Genomic DNA, 21,389 nt, shown 5'->3' with positions numbered 1-21,389 from the left:
ATCTCTGAGCTTTTCATTTGGCTCTGTGTCAGACTCCATTTTGATAGGAAGCGCTTGCCCCAGGGCTTTGATAAACTTTTTAAAAGAGAGTGTCTCTGGAGGCGTATTTTGGGCGGGTAGTAGTAGAGATTAATCCCAAATTGCGCCATGATAATCATCTGTTGAGTACTCTGACTGAGAAGAGTGTAGAGAAATATCAGTCATACGACTCAACATGGGTCCCGGAAGCCTGAGTACACTGAGATGAGGGACTAGTATACATACCAGAATATCTACAGCTGCGTCAAGAGCGTGGAGAAGAGCGTGATGAAATACTCAAAGAAGTAGCATGCTTCTGCACAGGTGATGCACGTCTGTAATCGATGTATGTATTAGGAGCGGATGATGTGTGCTCAGGAGTCTGAGAATGAGGCATTGCCTGGAGGTGTAGGCCCGAAGGAGAGGGTTAGAACGGTAGTGGAGAGAAGAAGAATCATGGTTGGTAGGGGGACAGTAAAGAGGAGAGCAGCTGGACAGATGGAGGGGAGGGATGCAAACTCAAACCCTTTGCAGGGCCACATTTTGGATTAGTAGGTACTTGGAGGGCCTCAGAAAAAAAAATAGTTAATGTCTTATTAAAGAAATGACAATTTTGCATGAGGTAAAACTCTTTGTAGTTTATAAATCTTTCCTTTTGCAGCTAAAGAGACATATGATCAAGAAACTGTTTTATTTTACTTTTTGTGATTATGATAAATATACCGAGGGCCTCAAAATAGTACCTGGCGGGCCGCGAGTTTGAGACCACTGAGCTAAGGTATAGGCTGAAATGAGTAGGGAAAACAGGGAGAGGGGCTCAAAAGATGAGGGAGAACTGAAATGTGAAAGCAAAGCCTGAAAAGTTTAAAAAAAAAAAAAAATTACATTAAAAAATGTGTGACTTGTGATAAACAGGAAAAACATTTTTAGAGTCAACAGGCATAGTGTGAGTGCTGAAGCCACACGCCACGGCCTACACACAAAGGAAGAATAGTAATTTACAAAAAGACAAACTGATGGCAAATAAAGACCATAGGGTCTATCCAGTCTGCTCATCAGGATCGCCTACTAAGGGCTCCTTTTACTTAGATGCTCTAGGCTTTTGCGCGCACTAGACCTTAACGCCAGCATTAAGCTGGCATTAGTTCTAGAAGCGTAGCGCGCGGCAATTTCCTGCGTATGCTAAAAACGCTAGCGCACCTTACTAAAAAGGAGCCCTAAGTTCTAAGAACCTCTGTGCCTCTCCCATTTATCTAGGTCTGTAATTTACCCATGGGGGATTCTGTCCCAAGCATATTACAGTATTGCTACTATTAGAGCACCCTAAGCATCAAAACACAAAAGAGTCCCTGCTCTATGGAGCTTACAATCTAGCAAGACACAAATGAGGCTTCAGTTAAAAATCAACAGGTTTGATGGGGGTTAATGGTGGGAAAAGAACTCCATATAACTGAAACAGGACAATGTGCGAGCAAAGGGCTAGTGCCGTGAGACTCCCGTTATATTCAACATGTTTTTGCAGGAGCAACATAGATGCATACAGTTTTCTGTGGCTATAGAAGTTCGTACTAGAGAGTTGCATGGGGACAGAAATCCTACCCATCCCCGCCCGTCTCCACCCGTCTCCTCTCCGTCCCCACCCGTCCCCGTCAGGATCCTCTTCGTCCCCACCCGTCCCCGTCAGGATCCTCTCCGTCCCCACCCATCCCCGCAAGGAATTACCTCCATCCCCGCCCGTCCCCATAAAAAGCAGCAATTACTTCTGATAGGATCATCAATTCCACAGTTTCTTTTGTGTTTGCGCTGCTGTTTTCCTTGTGGAATCTCTTTGGTGGAACCCTTTTTTTGTTTTCTATTCAAGTAATTAACTTATAAACCCCCCTCTTTTACTAAGGCTGACGTGTCCATTATATTATATGGATGAACCCTGCTTCCAAAGCCTTCCATCCCCGTGTGAGTCCCGTTGGCTAGAGGGGGGTCCCCATGGGAGTCCCGTGGGTTAAGGGGGGGATTCCTGCGGGACCTGCGGGATACCCGCGATCCCCGTTCCCGTGCAGACCTCTAGTTCGTACCCCACCCTGATCCCTTCCTGTTCATTTCCTCCACCCTTTTCGGTCTGATTCCCAAATATCTTTTTCCTCACCCCTCAGAAATCTGATGGTGGGGAGAGCATCAGGTTTGCCGGCTAGGGTCACCATAGGGGCTCCAGGAAAGGGAGGATGGATTGAGATATCCGGGGTTTCCTTTCCATTGCTTTCAGTGGAAGTAAAACCCGGATGTCTTGATCCAGCCTCTTTTTTTTTTTTTCCTGGAGCCCTATAGTAACCCTATTCCTGGCTCTTCACCCACTAACAGCGTATTGCACTTAAGCCATTTTTGTCCCTTGGTTGGCAGCCCCTCTGGTCCAGCCCTAGTTACAACCTTGGTTGTGCCCCCCACCCCCCCTAATCCTTCCTTCTGCTTCATGGTCAGCATTCCTCTGCAGCCTCATATGTCCTTCCTCCCCTCCCCCCTGCTGGAAGGAGAGGCATCAGATTTCAACCTTACTAGGAGTGCCTGCTAATTCAGATGGATGGCATGACAGAAAACAGAAGAAGATGGTACTCGAAGTTCTGAACAGAGAAGGTAATAGCACTGCTCCATTCCCCTTCTCTTGCTGGATTGGGGGGGTGGAGGGGGGGAGATCTATTTTGTATGAGCCATGCCTACCACTGACACAGCATCAATATGCGCCAGGGAGGAGGAGGAGGAGCTGCTGCTCTGCTTCCAGGGAGGGGGAACCCAGGGGAGGAAGGAAGAAAAAGAGACTTTCTGCCTTGCAGCCTGCCTTCCAGCTGGAGATCCCTCTCTCCTAAACACTCAGACAGAGCCCTCCCCAGGTCATTTTTCTAATCCTGCAAAGCAGCCAAATCAGAGAGGAAAATGCCTGCAGGAGATTCTGCCCAGGTAGGAGATTGCCCCCAACATCCTGCCCTCTCTGTACAAGCAGGGCTGCGGCTTTTCTCATCTGGGACAGTTAGCCCTGACTTGTCTCAAAGTCTCTCCTTGGGGGCCGCAATCCTTTCGGGATTTCCTCAATGAAGATCCATGTGCATGCACTGCTTTCAATGCATATTCATTGGGGAAATCCTGAAAACCTGACTGGATTGCGGCCCCCAAGGAGGGACTTTGAGATCCCTGATTGGGGAAAGGCGCTGAGTGTGAGGAGGGGGGGATCAGGAGTCCCACAAAGTGTGTGTAATTCATGAAAATAATCAGCATGAGCTATGATATCAATTTATTTGGGGTGAAGGCTCCCCCCTCTCATATAAATCTCTCTTGCAGCAAATGCTGTTTTGTGTTATGGATTTTTTCCCCCCATTGACTGCCTTTTCGAGACTGATGGTGTGTTTCTAAGAGCTTTTGATTTGTGTCACTATGGTACACACTACACTACACAGTCTCTGATTGAAAGGAATTTTCACCTCAGTGGAAATAAGGAGCATTTGGGAAGAGCTGAAGTGCTCAGAATTTAAGCTCTAATGCTATTATCCTTTTTTAATATTTAGAAAAACAGGAACAGAAACCAGGAAGTACTGTACTGTATTTATGTAATTTTAATGTAATTTATAACATTTTATTGAAGGAAATAATTAAATATAATATACCTAGATTTTCATTTCAATTAGATTCACAGTTATTATATTTTCACACATATTTTTATCATTCCTTCAAAATATATTTCCAAATGACCCATTGCAAAACATCTTATACCCTCCACTCCCCTCCCCTTCCCCACTTCCCTTCCCCCCCCCTGAATGGAAGATTCTCCCCCTTCCCTACTTCTCTTCCCTCCCCCTGAATGGAAGATTCTCCCCCTTCCCTACTTCTCTTCCCCCCCCCTGAATGGAAGATTCTCCCCCTTCCCTAATTCTCTTCCCTCCCCCTGAATGGAAGATTCTCCCCCTTCCCCCCCTGAATGGAAGATTCTCCCCCTTCCCTACTTCTCTTCTCTCCCCCTGAATGGAAGTTACTTTCTGGATTCTCGAAGTCCAGGTGCATATAAAGACCCCTGATACGGGGAGATTCTCTGTATCTTAAGTCTCAAGAAATTAAACTATCCTTTTACTAAAGCTTAGCTGTGCCAACAAAAGTAACACGCCCTAAATGCTAAGAAGCCCCTTTTATAGCCAAGGGCTACTTAGCATTTAGCTCAAGCTAAGTTTTATTAAAAAGGCTTCTAAGTAACCCTCAACAAATATCAACTGGGAGTTTCTGATCTGTGCATCATTTCCAGAGGCAGTGGGATGCCATGGCTTTAAATATAACCTAGGGGGGGTCCTTTTACTAAGGCGTGATAACCAGTTTAGCGAGTGATAAAGATTAGCGCACGCTAAAGGCTCCTTTTATCAAGGTGCGCTACGGGGGTTAGCGCGTCAGACATTTCATCACGCGCTAACCCCCGCGGCAGCCTAAAATCCTAGCACCTCGTCAATGGAGGCGTTAGGTACTAGCGCGGCAGGCGGTTTAATGCGCCTTTGTAAAAGGACCCCTAAATGTTAAGGCACCCATAGAATATAATGGGCGCCTTAGCATTTAGCGAGCGCTAATCTTTAGTGTGCGCTAAATTAATTACGCGCGCTAAATCGGTTAGCGTGCCTTCCCCCCTCTTTTACAAAGGTGCGCTAAGCTTTTTAGCGCATGCAAAATATTAGTGCGCGCGAAACGCTAGCATGCGCGTTATCGTATGGGTGCGTTAGCGGTTGGCACATGCGTTGATTTAGCACATGCTAACCGCTAATACGCTAAAATGCTTAGTGTGCCTTTGTAAAAGAGGGCCTTCGTAAAAGGACCCTCTACTGTATTTTATGACTCTAATGATTAAAATGTGTGCACCAACTAACAATGCGGAAAGAGTGTAACATAGAAACAAAGAAATAGACGGCAGATAAGGGCCACGGCCCATCTAGTTTGCCCACCCCAATGACCCTCCCCTACCTTTCTCTGTGAATAGATCCCACGTGTCTATCCCATTTGGCCTTAAAATCAGGCACGCTGCTGGCCTCAATCACCTGAAGTGGAAGACTATTCCAGCGATCAACCACCCTTTCAGTGAAAAAGAATTTCCTGGTGTCCCCGTGTAGTTTCCCTCCCCTGATTTTCCATGGATGCCCCCTTGTTGCCGTGGGACCCTTGAAAAAGAAGATATCTTCTTCCATCTCGATGCGGCCCGTAAGATACTTGAGTGTCTCGATCATGTCACCCCTCTCTCTGCGTTCTTTGAGTGAGTACAGCTGCAACTTATCCAGCCGTTCCTCGTACGGGAGATCCTTGAGTCCAGAGACCATCCGGGTGGCCATTCTCTGGACCGACTCCAGTTTCAGCACATCCTTACAGTAATGCGGCCTCCAGAATTGCACACAGTATTCCAGGTGGTGCCTCACCATGGATAAAATTTAAAAAAAGACAATGAAAATATATGGATAATGGTGAAAATTTTATCGCACATTTACACTTTGCTCCCAGGTGGAAGAAAATACGAGATCTGCGAAGAGTTTGCTTTCATTCTTTAAACCAAAAATTTATGGTGGTCTGTTCTACTTCATTTTATTTAATTCATTTTTGATCTGTTGATCACATCGTTGCTCAGCGCTGAGCAGCAGCGTCAAAGCGCGCTCCTACTCAGCGCGGCTGGAGAAACCTGATTTTGCGGCAGCCGCCGCCACCTAGGTTAGCAGCGGAGCAGGAGTGCGGAAAGCTTGCTCCTGCTCGCTGGACCACCAGGGATCAGCAGAGGAGGTACGAGGATAAGGCAGGGAGGGGGGGGGAAGGGTGCAGAGCCCTGGCGGCAGCCTGCAATAATTCTGGGAACATAAGAATATAAGAATTGCCGCTGCTGGGTCAGACCAGTGGTCCATTGTGCCCAGCAGTCCGCTCACGTGGCGGCCCTCTGGACAAAGACCAGTGCTCTAAATGAGTTCAGCCTCACCTGTGTACATTCGAGTTTAACAGGAACTTGTCCAACTTTGTCTTGAATCCCTGGAAGGTGTTTTCCCCTATAACAGCCTCCAGAAGAGCGTTCCAGTTTTCTACCACTCTCTGGGTGAAGAAGAACTTCATTACGTTTGTACGGAATCTATCCCCTTTCAATTTTAGAGTGCCCTCTCGTTCTCTCTACCTTGGAGAGGGTGAACAACCTGTCTTTATCTACTAAGCCTATTCCCTTCAGTATCTTGAATGTTTCGATCATGTCCCCTCTCAGTCTCCTCTTTTCAAGAGGCCCAGTTTCTCCAATCTCTCGCTGCACGGCAACTCCTCCAGCCCCTTAACCATTTTAGTCACTCTTTCTGGCCCCCAAATCCCGGTTTATATTCGAGTATATATGGTAAGTTAAATAGTGCCAGTCCCAGTACAGATCCCTGAGGCACGCCCCTGTTTACCCTCCTCCATTGAGAAAAATGGCCATTTAACCCTTCCCTTTGTTTTCTGTCTGATAACCAGTTCTTAATCAACAGTTCAACATTGCCTCCCATCCCATGACTCTTTAATTTTCTCAGGAGCCTCTCATGAGGAACTGTGTCAAAACCATTTTGCAGTATTTTGCCTGTTTGTACACAGCAATCTACATGTTACCTATAGGAGGGGGGGTGTCATGGGCAATACTGTCATAATGATATATCCAAATTGGGAGAACTATATCCAGATTTATTTCAGTACAAATCTCCTAATTTCCAGAATAATATTTCATTTCACTAACATCTCAGTGCAAAAAGTTTTTTTTTGTTGTGTAGTGTTGAGAAAATGGCCATTTTCTGAGCACTATATGACAAAAAACTTTTTTTTTTAATTTTTATGTTTTTGCACTGAGATGTTAGTAAAATGAAAAATTAACCCCCCTCTAAGGTGCGCTATGCATTTTAGCGTGCAGTAAATATTAATGCGTGCTAATCACACGTTAAACACTAACACGTGCATGTTATCCTATGCACTTGTATGCAATCCCATTCAAGTACCTCCCACTCCCCCTCCCCGCCCCACTCTCCTATCATCATTTTTAATGAATCAGACCAGCAAATTGGAAAGTTATAGAATTATTTCAGAAACTACAAAGGGATCAGAAACCCAACATAAGAATAGTTAAGGAGAAGACGTGAAAATCTGAGCAAGCAGTCGCATTTTCTCTTCCAACCCTTCCCTAGTGTGGCTTGTAAAGAAACGAAATTGGGTCAGTTTGTCAGAGTGAATCTCAAGGACTGCCACTTATTTTTAAGACATGCCAGGAAACGCAAGCAAAAAGAATAAGTTTAAAAAAAAAAACCCCAACCGAAACCCCAAACAAACTGGAAGAAAGCTCAAAAGTTTCGTTGACAGTTTCCTCAGTGCTGTGAGGTCTCCTGAAGGATTTGTGCTGAGTTTGGAAGGATTTGTGTTTCAGATCTTGGTTACCTTTGACGATATCCTCATCTATTTCTCCCAGGAGGAGTGGGAGGATTTAGAAGAACGACATGAAAACTGTCAATCAAGTGGAGAAGGCTTCATCTAAGGCAAGGCAGATATTGGGTTGTATCAATAGAAGTTTCGTCAGCCGAAAGCCTGAAGTCATAATGCCGTTGTACAGGGCCATGGTGAGACCTCATCTGGAGTACTGTGTGCAATTCTGGAGGCCACATTACAGTAAAGATGTGCGCAGAATTGAATCGGTTCAGCGGACGGCTACCAGGATGATCTCGGGGCTCAAGGGTCTCTCGTACGAAGAGAGACTGAACAAATTGCAGCTCTACACTCTTGAGGAACGTAGGAAGAGGGGAGACATGATCGAAACATTTAAGTACCTCACGGGACGTGTCGAAGTGGAAGATGATATTTTCTTTCTCAAGGGACCCTCGGCCACAAAAGGGCACCCGCTCAAACTCAGGGGCGGAAAATTTCATGGCGACACCAGAAAGTATTTCTTCACAGAGAGAGTGGTTGATCATTGGAACAAGCTTCCAGTGCAGGTGATCAAGGCAGACAGCGTGCCAGACTTTAAGAATAAATGGGATACCCATGTGGGATCCCTACGAGAGTCAAGATAAGGAAATTGGGTCACTAGGGCATAGACAGGGGGTGGGTAAGCAGAGTGGGCAGACTTGAAGGGCTGTAGCCCTTTTCTGCCGTCATCTTCTATGTTTCTATGACAGAAGGAGCTGTACAAGGATGTGATGAAGGAGAATTATCAGAACCTAATCTCACTGGGTAAGGGAGAAGTTTAATCTTTCATTTACAGCCATAGACTATCAAGAGAAAGAGAATTGAATTTGAGGAATTCCCTGCGCAATTTTGTAAAAAAAAAAAAAAAGAGAGAGAAAGCAAGTACTGCAGGGATCACTTTGCTTTCTGTTAGCTGTAAAGCACACAGCAGATACAAAACGAGTAGGGAGAAAACCCAGAATAACTCATGGCTATGTCAGTCGTTCTGCCCCCTGACGCTCCTGCTGTATGCCGCCGTCAACAAGGGCCTAAATACAGGGCAGTTCCGTTGCCATCAGGAGCTGCCTCACTGGGATCCAGCGTTGGCAGAGGAGGGAAGTGAGTCGGGCCGGGGTGGGAGAGTGGCGCCGCCTTTCCCCAACCCTCCTGCTGTGTGCCTAAGGTGCAAGCCAAAGACGCGTTTTGTTGCACAGTTCTTTATACAGTTTACAAATGCAACTGAAATCCAAACAGAACAAAGGCTACATTATCCTCTCTTCCACAATACAACATACATCAGTGGACCAGAGGACAATCAACCGTCTGGAACGACCACTGAAGATCAAACAGCTACATCGGCTGCTCGTCAATACTAGAATACACTTCAAGATGATATGTATAATCTTCTGCATCCTCCATGGAAATTCCACAACGCCACTTGTAGACACCTTGAACAGAAATCTTAGTAAACATCATTTGAATTCTCCCTCAACAAAAGGCCTCAAACACAAACGTACCTACAACACAATGTTTACGTATATCAGCGTAAAGATTTGGAACAACCTTTCCACAACCATCGGATCCGAGCCGAACTACCTCACACTCCGAAATAAAGTAAAGACTTATCTCTTCGACACCATATTCACCCAAGAAAACGGAGCAGCGTGCCCACAAATCACCCTATAACCTCTACTACCTAGACTGTGCACAGTTCAACCACCTGACGATGAACAATCTGTACCTTATAGCATCACTGAATGTACCTTCTTTAGCATCCTTGGACAGCACTAAATTGTTTGTCTTTTATAATTGCACTGAAAGGAAATCTCTACCTCATAGCATCCCTCTCAAACAGTACTAGCTGTCCTCTGTTGTATTATACCCCCCTCAAAACTGTATTGTAATGTACCACTAAGAGCTGCTTCTATCCATATAAATTGCATTGTAAATCACCGATTTAGGCATTGTGCGACTCCGAAAGATTAGATTAGATCATATTGTACCAAGGTAATCTCCAGTCAGCTAATTTTAAATCCTCCCATTCTCCACACCTCCAACAGACTTTGTAGAATAAACCTCAATCATGAAGTGGTACCATACACTAGTCCCAGTCTTTCTAGGTCTTTTAAACTTAACAGAAGCCTGCCAAACAATAGGTAAACCTTTTCAAAACTTGGCACACAACAAATCATAACGCAGACCCTCCTCACAAACAAACCTACACTTTAAGAACTACTACTCCTCGCTCTGCAATCTGATCCTTACAATCTCCAACAACCGGCCCACAAAAAAAAAAAAGAAACCCATGCCCTCTCCTGCTAGAACTAGTTGTAACCTACACTATGTCTGCATCACACATCAACACTTAAAGAGCAACCACCCCTGTGCCTTGCATTTACATAAATGCGAGATCTGTAGGCGACAAACTACTATTACTTAAACCAATGATATCTGCAAATGACTTAGGCCTCGTCTTCTTCTCAGAAACTTGGCTCAAAGACATACGTTTCCCAGAACTACTCCATCTGTGCCCACCAGGATACAGTGTTATCCACATACCAAGTATGGATGAACTTGAATGCCTGATTTGTGCAGATGTACTACTGCCATCAGCATTACTTTGGCAAAAGTGGGAGACACTGTCGCCAAGCCGAAGAGCAGTGCCAAGAACTGAAAATGGCTTTCTTGCACATGGAACCTGAGAAATCTCCTGTGGTCTGAGAATATGGGTATATGTAGGTAAGCCTCTGTCAAATTCAGTGAGGCCAAAAATTTGCCCGGAGCTATCAAGGCAGTGACCAATCTCACCATTTCCATCTGGAACCTGGGAACCTTTAATGCTGCATTGAGTGACTTGAGATCCAGGATTGATCTCCAATCTTCTGAGTCTTTTTTTGGCACGATAAAGTATATCAAGTTTTTGGCAATGCGTTCCAGAGCTTAACTATTCTCTGAGTGAAAAAAAAATTCCTCCTATTTGTTTTAAAAGTATTTCCCCGTAACTTCATCGAATGTCCCCTAGTCTTTGTAATTTTTGACGGAGTGAAAAATCGATCCACTTGTACCCGTTCTACTCCACTCAGGATTTTGTAGACTTCAATTATATCTCCCCTCAGCCGTCTCTTTTCCAAGCTGAAGCCGTCTCTTTTCCTAACTGTTTTAGTCTTTCCTCATACGAGAGAAGTTCCATCCCCTTTACCATTTGAACCTTTTCTAGCGCCACGTACGAGGGATCTTCAAAATGTTTCCGTACTTTTATTTTTTTAAACACTATTTACAAGCAAATTATATCACTTTTCCACATAATCACCCTGTTTTGTGATACATTTTTCCCAGCGTCCTACTAACATGCCCTCTTAACCACTTCTCCCACCCCAACCATTTCCCATGAAAATATGAAAGTGTGGATACTTTTTGAAGAACCTTCATAGATTAAAGGTGAATTCTGGGAGCATGTAAGGAGCACCTTAGTGGTTAGAGAAGCTGGTCATGGACCAGTGAAGCCAGAGTTCACATCTTACTTTCTCAGTGATGTTCCTTGTGACTTTGTGTACGTTGCTTCATCATCCATTGTTTTGGGTACAACTTAGATTGTGTACCTAAATGCTATTCTCCTTGGACCAACATTTTCTGTGTTTTACTTACTGCAGCTTTTTATTATGTCTCCTCTCCGTTAATTGAGGTTTTGAATATTTATGTATATTGAAAGTGAAAAACACCATTTAAGCTGGAATTTTATTCTAATTCTTCAGCTTAGGAAAATTAGGAATGATTATGGCTAACCTAATGTATTGTTTTTACTCCTGAAACAGGCTCAAAGATTGTCACACCGGATATTATATTCCACATTGAGCGAGGGGAAGAGATGTACATTAAAGAAGAGCCAGAGTCAGAGGAAAGAGAAATTGGAGAAAGCAGCTGTTCAGGTGAGTCCAGTAATATGAGGGACTTAGGTAACTAACTTGAGCTGAAGAGTGAAATGAGCACTTGAGAACTGCAGGGACCCTTTCACAAGCTCCTCTGGAGAGTTCCATAGTGTCAGGTCAAAAGCGCGCCGGGACAAAGGCACGCCCAGACAATTGAGCGCAGCTTGGAGGTGCGCGCCGCACAAAATTACTGTTTTTACGGCTCCGACGGGGGGGCGTGCCCCACTTTACTTAATAGAGATCGCGCCGCATTGTGGGGGCATTGTGGGGGGTGTGGGGGGTTGTAACCCCCCACATTTTACTGAAAACTTCACTTTTTCCCTGTTTTTAGGGAAAAAGTTAAGTTTACAGTAAAATGTGGAGGGTTACAACCCCCCAAGCCCCCCACAACGCCGGCGCGATCTCTATTAAGTAAACTGGGGGGGGCTCCCCAACAAAACCCCCCGTCGGAGCCCCTAAAAACTGTAATTTTCTTTGGTGCGCACCTCCGTCTTGCGCTCAGTTGTCGACGCGCGCCTTTGTCTTTCGTGGGGTTGTCTATGAACCGAGTTCCATTATAGAAAAAAAATGAAGGCAGATAAAGACCATATGGCCTATCTAGACTGCCCATCCGTTCTAGGCAGATTACAATAATAGGTATCTGGACATTTCCAGGAAATTACATTTCAAAGCTTATTACCGTAGTCAGAGATTGGATTAGCATCGCAGGACATATTTCCTATATAACGTTGTTTTTGATTTCTTTCCGGAAGATTCTATAATCTGATGTGGCACCTAAGATTCTGACAGAATAAGAACAGCCTCACTGGATCAGACCAATGGCCCATCTAGCCCAGTATCCTATCTACACGGAGAAAATCCAAGTCACAATTACCTGGCAAAAACTCAAACAATAGCAATCATACTTTGGCATCTCGGGCAGCTCTTCATGACAAAGAATTCCGAATATTGATGCTTACTACTCATTCCTATGGCCATTTTAGAAAACAATTGAAGACCTATCTTTTTTCTAAATATTTGACTGTTTAACGAATCATCTTATTTCATGTAACATGTTTACTTTTATAACTTTTTGTAAACCGCGTTGAACTTCTGGTTACGCGGTCAGTTAGCACAATGTTATGTTATGTTATGTCATTCCATGCCAACGATCCAGGGCAAGCAGTGGCTTCTCCCTTGTCTGTCTCAACAGCAGACTATGGAATTTTCCTCCAGGAACTTGTCCAAACCTTTTTTAAAACCAACTACATTAACCGCTCTTACCACATCCTCTGGGAACGCATCTTTATCTATGAACTTTAACAGACTTTCTGTGCTGAGGAAAAAACCTTATCCCTTAAACTCCCTTGTTAAATGAGCGGAGTACTTAAAATAAAATAAACTCCTTGAGCTTACTTGAATTAACTTTACATCTACCCTTTCCCAAGTTTACAAGCTACTTCCCAGCAAATTCTTCCCAGTGAATACCTGTCTCTGGAAGTCCTCTCACAGCACCTCTTCTGGACTGATCAGTTCTGCTCCACTTCTGTGCTTATACGTCCTTGATGAGTCACACTGTAAACCAGGGATCTCAAAGTCCCTCCTTGAGAGCCGCAATCCAGTCGGGTTTTCAGGATTTTCCCAATGAATATGCATTGAAAACAGTGCATGCACATAGATCTCATGCATATTCATTGGGGAAATCCTGAAAACCCGACTGGATTGCGGCCCTTAAGGAGGGACTTTGAGACCCCTACTGTAAACAGTAGGGCTCTTTTGAACCATTTTTATTTCATCAGTTACTGTGGTTTGATTGACAGATAACTGGCACAGTGCTCGCTTATCCTGTTGCCTGAAGGAAAACTCTTGCAAAGTTCCTCTGCAAAGGTTCCTCTGTCTGGTAATAATTTTAACTGGGTACTCACACTTATGGTCCTAGCTTGCTACTATGTTTCCCCAAAAATAAGACAGTGTCTTATATTAATTTTGAGTCCAAAAAACACAATAGGGCTTATTTTCGGGGGATGTCTTATTTTTTTCATGTACAACAATCATCTCTCCCTTCCTCTCCTCCACCCCATTTCTTCCTCTTCCTCTTTCCTTTCTACCCCACCCCCCATGTGCACCTCCCTCCCATCCCCCTGTGCAGCAGAACCCCACCGACCCTCCCACCGTGAGACTGACATACCTCCGCTCCGAGGCCTCTTAAAGCAGCAGGGGTGGGGGTTGCTGAATCAATGAGTCCAATTTTTTCAGCAAATCGGACAACACCAGTGTCAGAGATGGAGTCAGGGACATTTGGGGGGGGGGGCTTCAGGGGGTTAATCTTAACTAGGGCTTATTTTTGGGGTAGGGCTTATATTAGGAGCATCTTTAAAAATAATGCTAGGGCTTATTTTCGGGATAGGTCTTATTTTCGGGTAAACAGGGTATCAGTGACATAGTAAAGGGGGGAGGGCATCAACACCCATCATCCTCTCTGCTCCACCCCCCCACTACCGGGCGCACGCATCACTTCCTAGACCCGCATCTAGGAAGTGACGTCGGGGGAAGAGCTGACACTGGTGTGAGCAGTAGATTGGGTTTGCTGCTCGTGCTGCGAACGTTAAAAAGGTACAGAGGAAGGGGCACACGCACATGGCAGAAGAGGGCGGGAAAGGAGCTGATGGGGGTGGGGGGCCCTAGGCACTTCTCACCCTTGCTACGCTGCTGCTTGCTATATTTGATTTGATAGAGCGGTCCTTTTGAAATGGCTAAGTAAAAAACAAATCTAAATGAAGGCTTTCTATGATTCTTAGCTGTGCTTTATACTAGAAACATAGAAAGATGATGGCGGATAAAGGCCAAATGGCCCGTCCAGTCTGCCCATCCACAGTAACCATTATCTCTTCCTCTCTCCGAGAGATCCCACATGCCTATTCCAGGCCCTCTTGAATTCAGACACAGACTCTGTCTCTACCACCTCTTCCGGGAGACTGTTCTACGCATCTACCACCCTTTCTGTAAAAAAGTATTTCCTCAGATTACTCTGGAGCCTATTACCTCTTAACATTGGCACTAGCGATACTGACAGGTACCCCTGAGAACGTGTCAAAAGTGACTTTGTGGCTCTGGGGGAGAAGGTGAAACAGTTATGTGCACAGGTGGTATTCTCATCCATCCTCCCTGTCGAGGCCAGGGCAGAGAAGTTCGCATCCTGGAGATGAATGTGTGGCTACCTGGATGGTGTCATCAAGAGCGTTTTGGCTTCCTGGACCATGGGATGATTTTCTAAGGGCCGCTGAGCAGGGATGGTGTGCATCTATCAAAGAAGCGAAGAAGTGTCTTTGCCGGCAGGCTGGCTAATCTACTAAAGAGGGCTTTAAACCAGAAGTGATGGGGCAGAGTGATCAAAGCTCCCGGGTGAGTATAAGCCCTCAGGTAAGTAAATCACTTAATACCTCTACACGGATGAGAAAAGGGGGCAATGTCTGGAAAACAGTATATACTAATGCTCAAAGTACGGGAAACAAGATTCTGGATCTAGAGAAGCTGTGATGGAAGAAGAGGAGTTGGATATAGTGGCGATCGCCGAGACATGGTTCACAGAGAACCATAACGGATGTGGTTATACCGGGCTATAATCTGAAAAGGAGAAGGATTAGCGTTATATGTTAAAGAATATATTAAAGCCACACAATTGCAGGATCTGCAGGGCAAGGAAGAGGCACTGTGGATCAATTTGGAAAGAGGGAATAGTGAATATATTTACAATGATGTGATATACAGGCCTCTTTCACAGACAGAAGAAGTAGATAGAGATTTAATAGTAGACATTCAGAATATATCTAAAAAAGGGGAAGTCTTACTAATAGGTGATTTTAACATACTGGATATTGATTGGGGTATCCCTATTGCAGGGTCATCTAGAAGTAGGGAGATCCTGGATTCTTTACAAGGAGAACTGTTGCAGCAGTTGGTAATGAAACCCACGCGGAATGGGATCATACTGGACTTAGTGCTTACAAACGGGGAAAGTGTTTCTAATGTTACAGTGGGTGATCTGTCATCCAGTGATCACTGCATGGTACGGTTTAATATTAAGATGGGTATAGAGAGGGCTCATTCAAAAGCAAAGGTTCTAGACTTTAAACAAACTAACTTTGTTCGGATGGGGGTTTACATCAAAGAATTGTTTTCTGGGTGGGAAAGTCTGGAAGGAGTGGAAATGCCGTGGGCAAAACTGAAAGGAGTTTTGAGGCAAGTAAATAAAAGTAAGAGGAAAAGAAGGCCGCTTTGGTTCTCAAAAGTAGTAGCTGAGAAGGTAAGGAATAAGAGGTTAGCTTTCATAAACTACAAAAGATCACAGAAAGAGGAAGACATGCAAAAATATCTGGAAAAGTTAAGAGACGCTGGTCGTGTAGTCAGGAAAGCAAAGATGCAAATGAAAGAAAAAAAAATAGCTGACATGGTAAAACGGGGAGACAAGACATTTTTTAGATATGTTAGTGATAGGAAGAAGTGCAAAAGTGGCACTGTGAGACTCAAAGGTGAAGGGGAGGAATATGTAGAAGCTGATAAAGAAAAAGTCAAATTGCTTAACCAATATTTCTGTTCAGTGTTCACTGCTGAAGCGCCAGGAGCGAGACCGCAGAAAACAAATGTGAATAGGGATGGAGGAGTAATAGACCCTGATCGATTTTCAAAAGGTTGTGTTCGTGAGGAGCTAGCTAAAATAAAGGTAGACAAAGCGATGGGGCTGGAAGGTGTACATTCGAGGGTGCTGAAGGAACTTAGGAAAGTTCTGGTAGCTCCGCTGACTGACCTTTTCAACAAGTCTCTAGAGTCAGGAGTGGTACCGGAGGACTAGTGAAGGGTGAATGTGGTCCCTCTCCACAAAAGTGGAAGTAAGGAAGAAGGAGGGAATTACAGGCTGGTAAGTCTGACTTCTGTGGTAAGCAAATTAATGGAAACGCTTTTAAAACAGAGAATGGTCAGGTTTCTGGAATCCTGTGGATTACAGGACCGGAGGCAACATGGATTCCCTAGAGGTAGGTCTTGTCAGTCAAATCTGATCTATTTATTTGACTGGGTGACCAGAGAATTGGATAGAGGATGTGTGCTAGATGTGTTAGACTTTAACAAAGCCTTTGACAGTGTTCCACACAGACGTCTAATAAATAAACTGAGTTTGGGATGGGTCAGGAGCTGGTTGAGTGGAAGGCGACGGAGGGTAGTGATCAATGGAGATGGCTCTGAGGAAAGGGATGTTACCAGTGGTGTGCCTTAAGGTTCTGTTCTTGGACCTGTTCTTTTTAACATTTTTATAAATGATATTGCTGAAGGGCTGTCGGGTAAGATTTGCCTCTTTGCGGATGATACCAAAATCTGTAATAGAGTAGACACGTTGGATGGTGTGAATAGCAGCTAAAATTTAATACCAAGAAATGCAAGGTCATGCATTTGGGCTGCAAAAACCCGAGGGAACAGTACAGTTTAGGGGGGTGAAGAACTTATGTTGTTTAAATACCTACGTAATGTAAATGTACATGAGTCGAGTCTTTTTCATTTGAAAGGAAACTCTGCAATGAGAGGGCATAGGATGAAGTTAAGAGGTGATAGGCTGCGGAGTAATCTAAGGAAATACTTTTGTAAGAAAAGGGTGGTAGATGCCTGGAACAGTCTCCCAGAAGAGGTGGTGGAGACAGAGACTTTGTCTGAATTCAAGAGGGCCTTGGACAGGTATGTGGGATCTCTCGGAGAGAGAAAGAGATAATGGTTACTGTGGATGTGCAGACTGGATGGGCCATTTGGCCATCATGTTTCTATAACCATAAAGCTCTATGACCTCACAATGCAGGTGTAAAGAGCCTTAGCCAATAGGGAGAGGAGGAGATAGTGGATGCTGCAGATGTGCGGATTAGATAGGCCATTTGGCTTTTATCTGCTGTCATATTTCTATGTTTCTAATTTCATCCTATGCCCTCTCATTCCAGAGCTTCCTTTCAAATGAAAGAGACTATAGCTCCTTTAAATGCTAGCCTATGAACTGTAACAGACTTTCTACGCTTGAGAAAAAACTGCAACTAATATTACTAATCATTTCTAAAGCGCTACTAGACATACGCAGCGCTGAACATCAAAACACAGAAGAGACAGTCCCTGCTCAAAAGAGCTTACAATCTAGTCAAGACAGACAAACTGGACTAATACACTGTCCCTTGAACTCCCTTGCTAAGGCTGGGTTTTACTAAACTGCGGAAGAGTGTCTTACCACGAGCCGGTGAGGTAAATGCTCCAATATTCATAGGAATTGATTGAGCGTTGGAGCCTTTATCTCACTGGGCCGGTGAGGTAAATGCTCCAATATTCATAGGAATTGATTGAGCGTCGGAGCCTTTATCTCACCGGGCCGGTGAGGTAAATGCTCCAATATTCATAGGAATTGATTGAGCGTTGGAGCCTTTATCTCACCGGGCCGGTGAGGTAAATGCTCCAATATTCATAGGAATTGATTGAGCGTCGGAGCCTGTACCTCACCAGCCCGTGGTAAGAAGTTCTTCCATGGTTTAGTAAAAGGAGCCCAAAATGAGCAGAGTCCTTAATTAGGTAAGCTCAGGGACTTTATTTTATTTTAACTTTAAATCTACCTTTCCCCAAGTTAGTGATGCATAGCGCTTTATTCCTGCGCATTTATAAATTGTAAATGTAGGAATTTGTTTAGGGGTTCTTTAACAGTACAAAAAGAAGTATTTATCAGCGTTGTTACATCACATGTATTACTGGGTACTGTTGCCGGTGGGATCAAAGATGTATGTTTCTATCACCTATGAATCATTTATTTATTGAGGGAAGCCACTGCTTGCCCTGGATTGGTGGCATGGAATGCTGTTACTATATTTTTGCCAGGTACTTGTGACTTGAATTGGCTTCCGTGAAGATGGGATACTGGGCTAGGTGGACCATTGGTCTGACCCAGCCTGGAATGCGCTCCCGAGAGAGATGTTAAAGAAGAAAACGGTGACGGAGTTCAAAGAAGCGTGGGATGAACACAGAGGATCTAGAATCAGAAAATAATATTAAATATTGAACTAAGGCCAGTACTGGGCAGACTTGCACGATCTGTGTCTGTATATGGCCGTTTGGGGGAGGATAGGCTGGGGAGGGCTTCAATAGCTGGGCTGGAGTAGGTTTTGACGGAGATTTCGGCAGTGGGAACCCAAGCACAGTACCGGATAGAGCTTTGGATTCTTGCCCAGAAATAGCTAAGAAGAAAAAAATTTAAAAAATTTAAATTGAATCAAATTGGGCAGACTGGATGGACCATTCGGGTCTTTATCTGCCGTCATCTACTATGTTACTATGAACGGCTATTCTTACGTTCTTATGTGAGCCAAATACAGGGCAATGAAGCCATTGTGACATCACTGATAAGGCTGGCTCTTGGCATTGGTGGAATGAGGCATTATGACATCACAAACTCAGCTCTGGAATGCTGCTACTATTTGGGGGTTTTTTTTGCCAGGTACTTGTGACTTGGATTGGCCTCCGTGAAGACAGGATACTGGGCTAGATGGACCAGTGGTCTGACCCAGTAAGGCTATTTTTAGGTTCTTTATTAATCACTTTTATGAGAAAATCCAACCATTACATAAAAGGTCCAGAAACTGAGCAGAGGATAGAAGCCAAGGGAAGGGTGGCAGAGAATTAGGGGAAGAGGTGTCCTGTTTTTTATCCAATAAACATGCATTTTAATGATTTTTGCATCAGGGTGTTTTATTGGTTAAAACACTGGGCGGGGCCACCTGTACTGACAAGTTCAAAACATATGGAGTTTTGTTCTGCTCTGTATACAGAGCAGAACAAAACTCCATATGTTTTGAACTTGTCAGTACATAGAGCTTTCATACGTTAGGGTTTTTCTTGGTAAGGGAAAAGGAAGTGCTTATGTTTATTGTCTCAGCTCCTGTCCGTCAGAGAGTCACTGCTGGAGCCTGAAGCCTCCCAGATTCTTTCAGTCATCTCAGAATTTAACAAGTGTCTAAATTGACTTTATGATTAAAAAAAAAAAAGAAATCCTTTGTTCCCTGCACAGACTGATTTGTGGTTCCATGAAGAGCCATTCACTCTGTTCTTTCTCTTTTATTTTTTATCTAGACAATGATGATCTGGAAAACAGTAATCCAAAGACATGTTTCTGGAAACTCAGGGAGACTTCAGAAGGGCACAAGGTCTTAGAAAGAGATGGAGAGGACCGTTCTTGTTCTGACTGGGTGAGGAACGAATACAGCTCAGAAAACGAGCAGAGAAATTCAATGGGAGACGCCACCGATAGTGTGGAAAGTGCTAGCAATATCATACACACAGGGGATGAACGCAGAATTCTGACAACAGAACAGCAAGGTTTGTGTGATATATGTGGGATAGTTCTCAAGGACCCCGTGATGCTGAAATCACATCACCAGTCTCGCATTAAAGAGAGACTATCTATCTGTGCACATAGTGGGAGAACCGTCAGCCAGAAGGGAGACATGCAGAAAGAAGAGAAAACCCCCTGCATAGCTACTGAATGTGGAGGTTTTAGCAGGAAGCAAGATTTAATGCAACATGAGGAAATCAAAGAAGTTGAGAGCCTGTGTACAGCTGCAGGTGATGAGAAACGCTTTATTAAAACAGAAAACCTCACAGCCTACCCCAATATTCACACAGGAGTGCAACCATTTCCCTGTTCTAAATGTGGTAAAAGCTTCTGGCATAAGACAAACCTAGTAAAACACCAAAAAATCCATACGGGTCTGAGACCATTTTTGTGTACTACATGTAATAAGGGTTTCTTTACAAGCGGACTGCTAATATCACATGAAAAAATCCATACAGGAGAGAGACCCTTTTCCTGTTCTGAATGTAATAAAAGCTTCTTTCAGAAAAAAGTTCTCAAAATGCATCAAAAAATCCATACTGATGAGAAACCATTTTCATGTACTGTTTGTAATAAAAGCTTCAGGCACAATATAGGTCTTTCAAAACATCAAAAAATCCACCTGGTTGAGAAGCCATTTTTATGTTCTTTGTGTGGTAAAAGCTTCAAGTTAAAGCTATACCTCACTACACATCAGATCATCCATCATGGTGAGAAATCATTTTCATGTGCTGTGTGTGAAAAGAGCTTTAAGCGGAAATCTAACCTGAAAATACATCAAAGAATTCACACGGGTGAGAGGCCATTTTCATGTACTGTGTGTGAGAAAAGCTTTAGGCAGAAGACAGGCCTCACAAAACATGAAAAAATCCACGCTCTTGAGAGGCCATTTTCATGTACCGTGTGTGGTAAAAGCTTCAAACTAAAGATAAACCTCACCACACATTATATAATCCACACAGGTGAAAAATCATTTTCATGTTCTATATGTGATAAAAAGTTTAATAGGAAGACAAACCTCACAATCCATCAAAGAATCCATACGGATGAGAAACCTTTTTCATGTACTGTCTGTGATAAAAGCTTCAGGCAGAAGGTTGGCCTCACCAAACATCAGAAAATCCATACTGGCGAGAGACCATTTTCATGCCCCGTGTGTGCTAAAAGCTTCAGACTGAAGATAGGCCTCACAACACACCTGATAATCCATACTGATGAGAGACCGTTTTCATGTAGCCAATGTGATAAAAGATTCAATCGAAAGGCAAACCTTACAACACATGAAAAGATCCACACAGATGAGAAACCATTTTCATGCTCTGAATGTGATAAAAGCTTCAGGCAGAAGAGAGCCCTATTAAAACACCAGAGCAGTCATACAGTTCTGTCACTAATTCACTGAGTACCATCCCCCCTTGGATTTAGCCTTAACTTTACGCATACTAATGACTCACAAAAAAACATCACATCTACTATTTGTAGATGATTTGAAGCTTTACAACTCTAGTAACCAGCAGTTAGCCCAGGAAGTAACATAGAAACATAGAAGATGACGGCAGAAAAGGGCCACAGCCCATCAAGTCTGCCCACTCCAACAACCCTACCCCCTTGAATTTACCCCCCTAGAGATCCCACATGTG

At 43.9% G+C, this 21,389-nt stretch overlaps 1 protein-coding gene across 3 annotated transcripts; it reads left to right on the top strand.

The window, feature by feature from the left end:
- Positions 1-81: 81 nt before the first annotated feature.
- LOC117354484 (gastrula zinc finger protein XlCGF57.1-like) lies at positions 82-21,389 on the top strand. 3 transcript variants are annotated; one of them, XM_033932120.1, is made up of 3 exons: positions 82-342; positions 11,259-11,372; positions 19,488-21,389. In XM_033932120.1, exons 2-3 carry the CDS (start codon positions 11,312-11,314, stop codon positions 21,149-21,151), a joined length of 1,725 nt encoding a protein of 574 aa, XP_033788011.1. In that variant the 5' UTR covers positions 82-342; positions 11,259-11,311; the 3' UTR covers positions 21,152-21,389. The 3 variants fall into 3 exon arrangements, with proteins under 3 accessions (XP_033788011.1, XP_033788008.1, XP_033788009.1); XM_033932117.1 differs by lacking the exon at positions 82-342 and adding an exon at positions 2,541-2,643; XM_033932118.1 differs by lacking the exon at positions 82-342 and adding an exon at positions 2,764-2,964.

This window comes from Geotrypetes seraphini, chromosome 2 (assembly GCF_902459505.1).
Source record: "Geotrypetes seraphini chromosome 2, aGeoSer1.1, whole genome shotgun sequence".
Classification (NCBI taxonomy): Eukaryota; Metazoa; Chordata; class Amphibia; order Gymnophiona; family Dermophiidae; genus Geotrypetes; species Geotrypetes seraphini.
The sequence above is the reverse complement of the archived record's forward strand: the minus strand, read 5'-3'. Positions and strand labels throughout refer to the sequence as shown.

What these genes read in the sequence shown, in the direction of transcription:
- LOC117354484 (XM_033932117.1), top strand. Translation starts at nt 2,616, where the DNA reads ATGGTACTCGAAGTTCTGAACAGAGAAG. An exon ending in CGAAGTTCTGAACAGAGAAG is followed by an intron (nt 2,644 to 11,258) that starts GTAATAGCACTG and finishes CTCCTGAAACAG; the next exon opens with GCTCAAAGATTGTCACACCG. An exon ending in TGGAGAAAGCAGCTGTTCAG is followed by an intron (nt 11,373 to 19,487) that starts GTGAGTCCAGTA and finishes TTTTTTATCTAG; the next exon opens with ACAATGATGATCTGGAAAAC.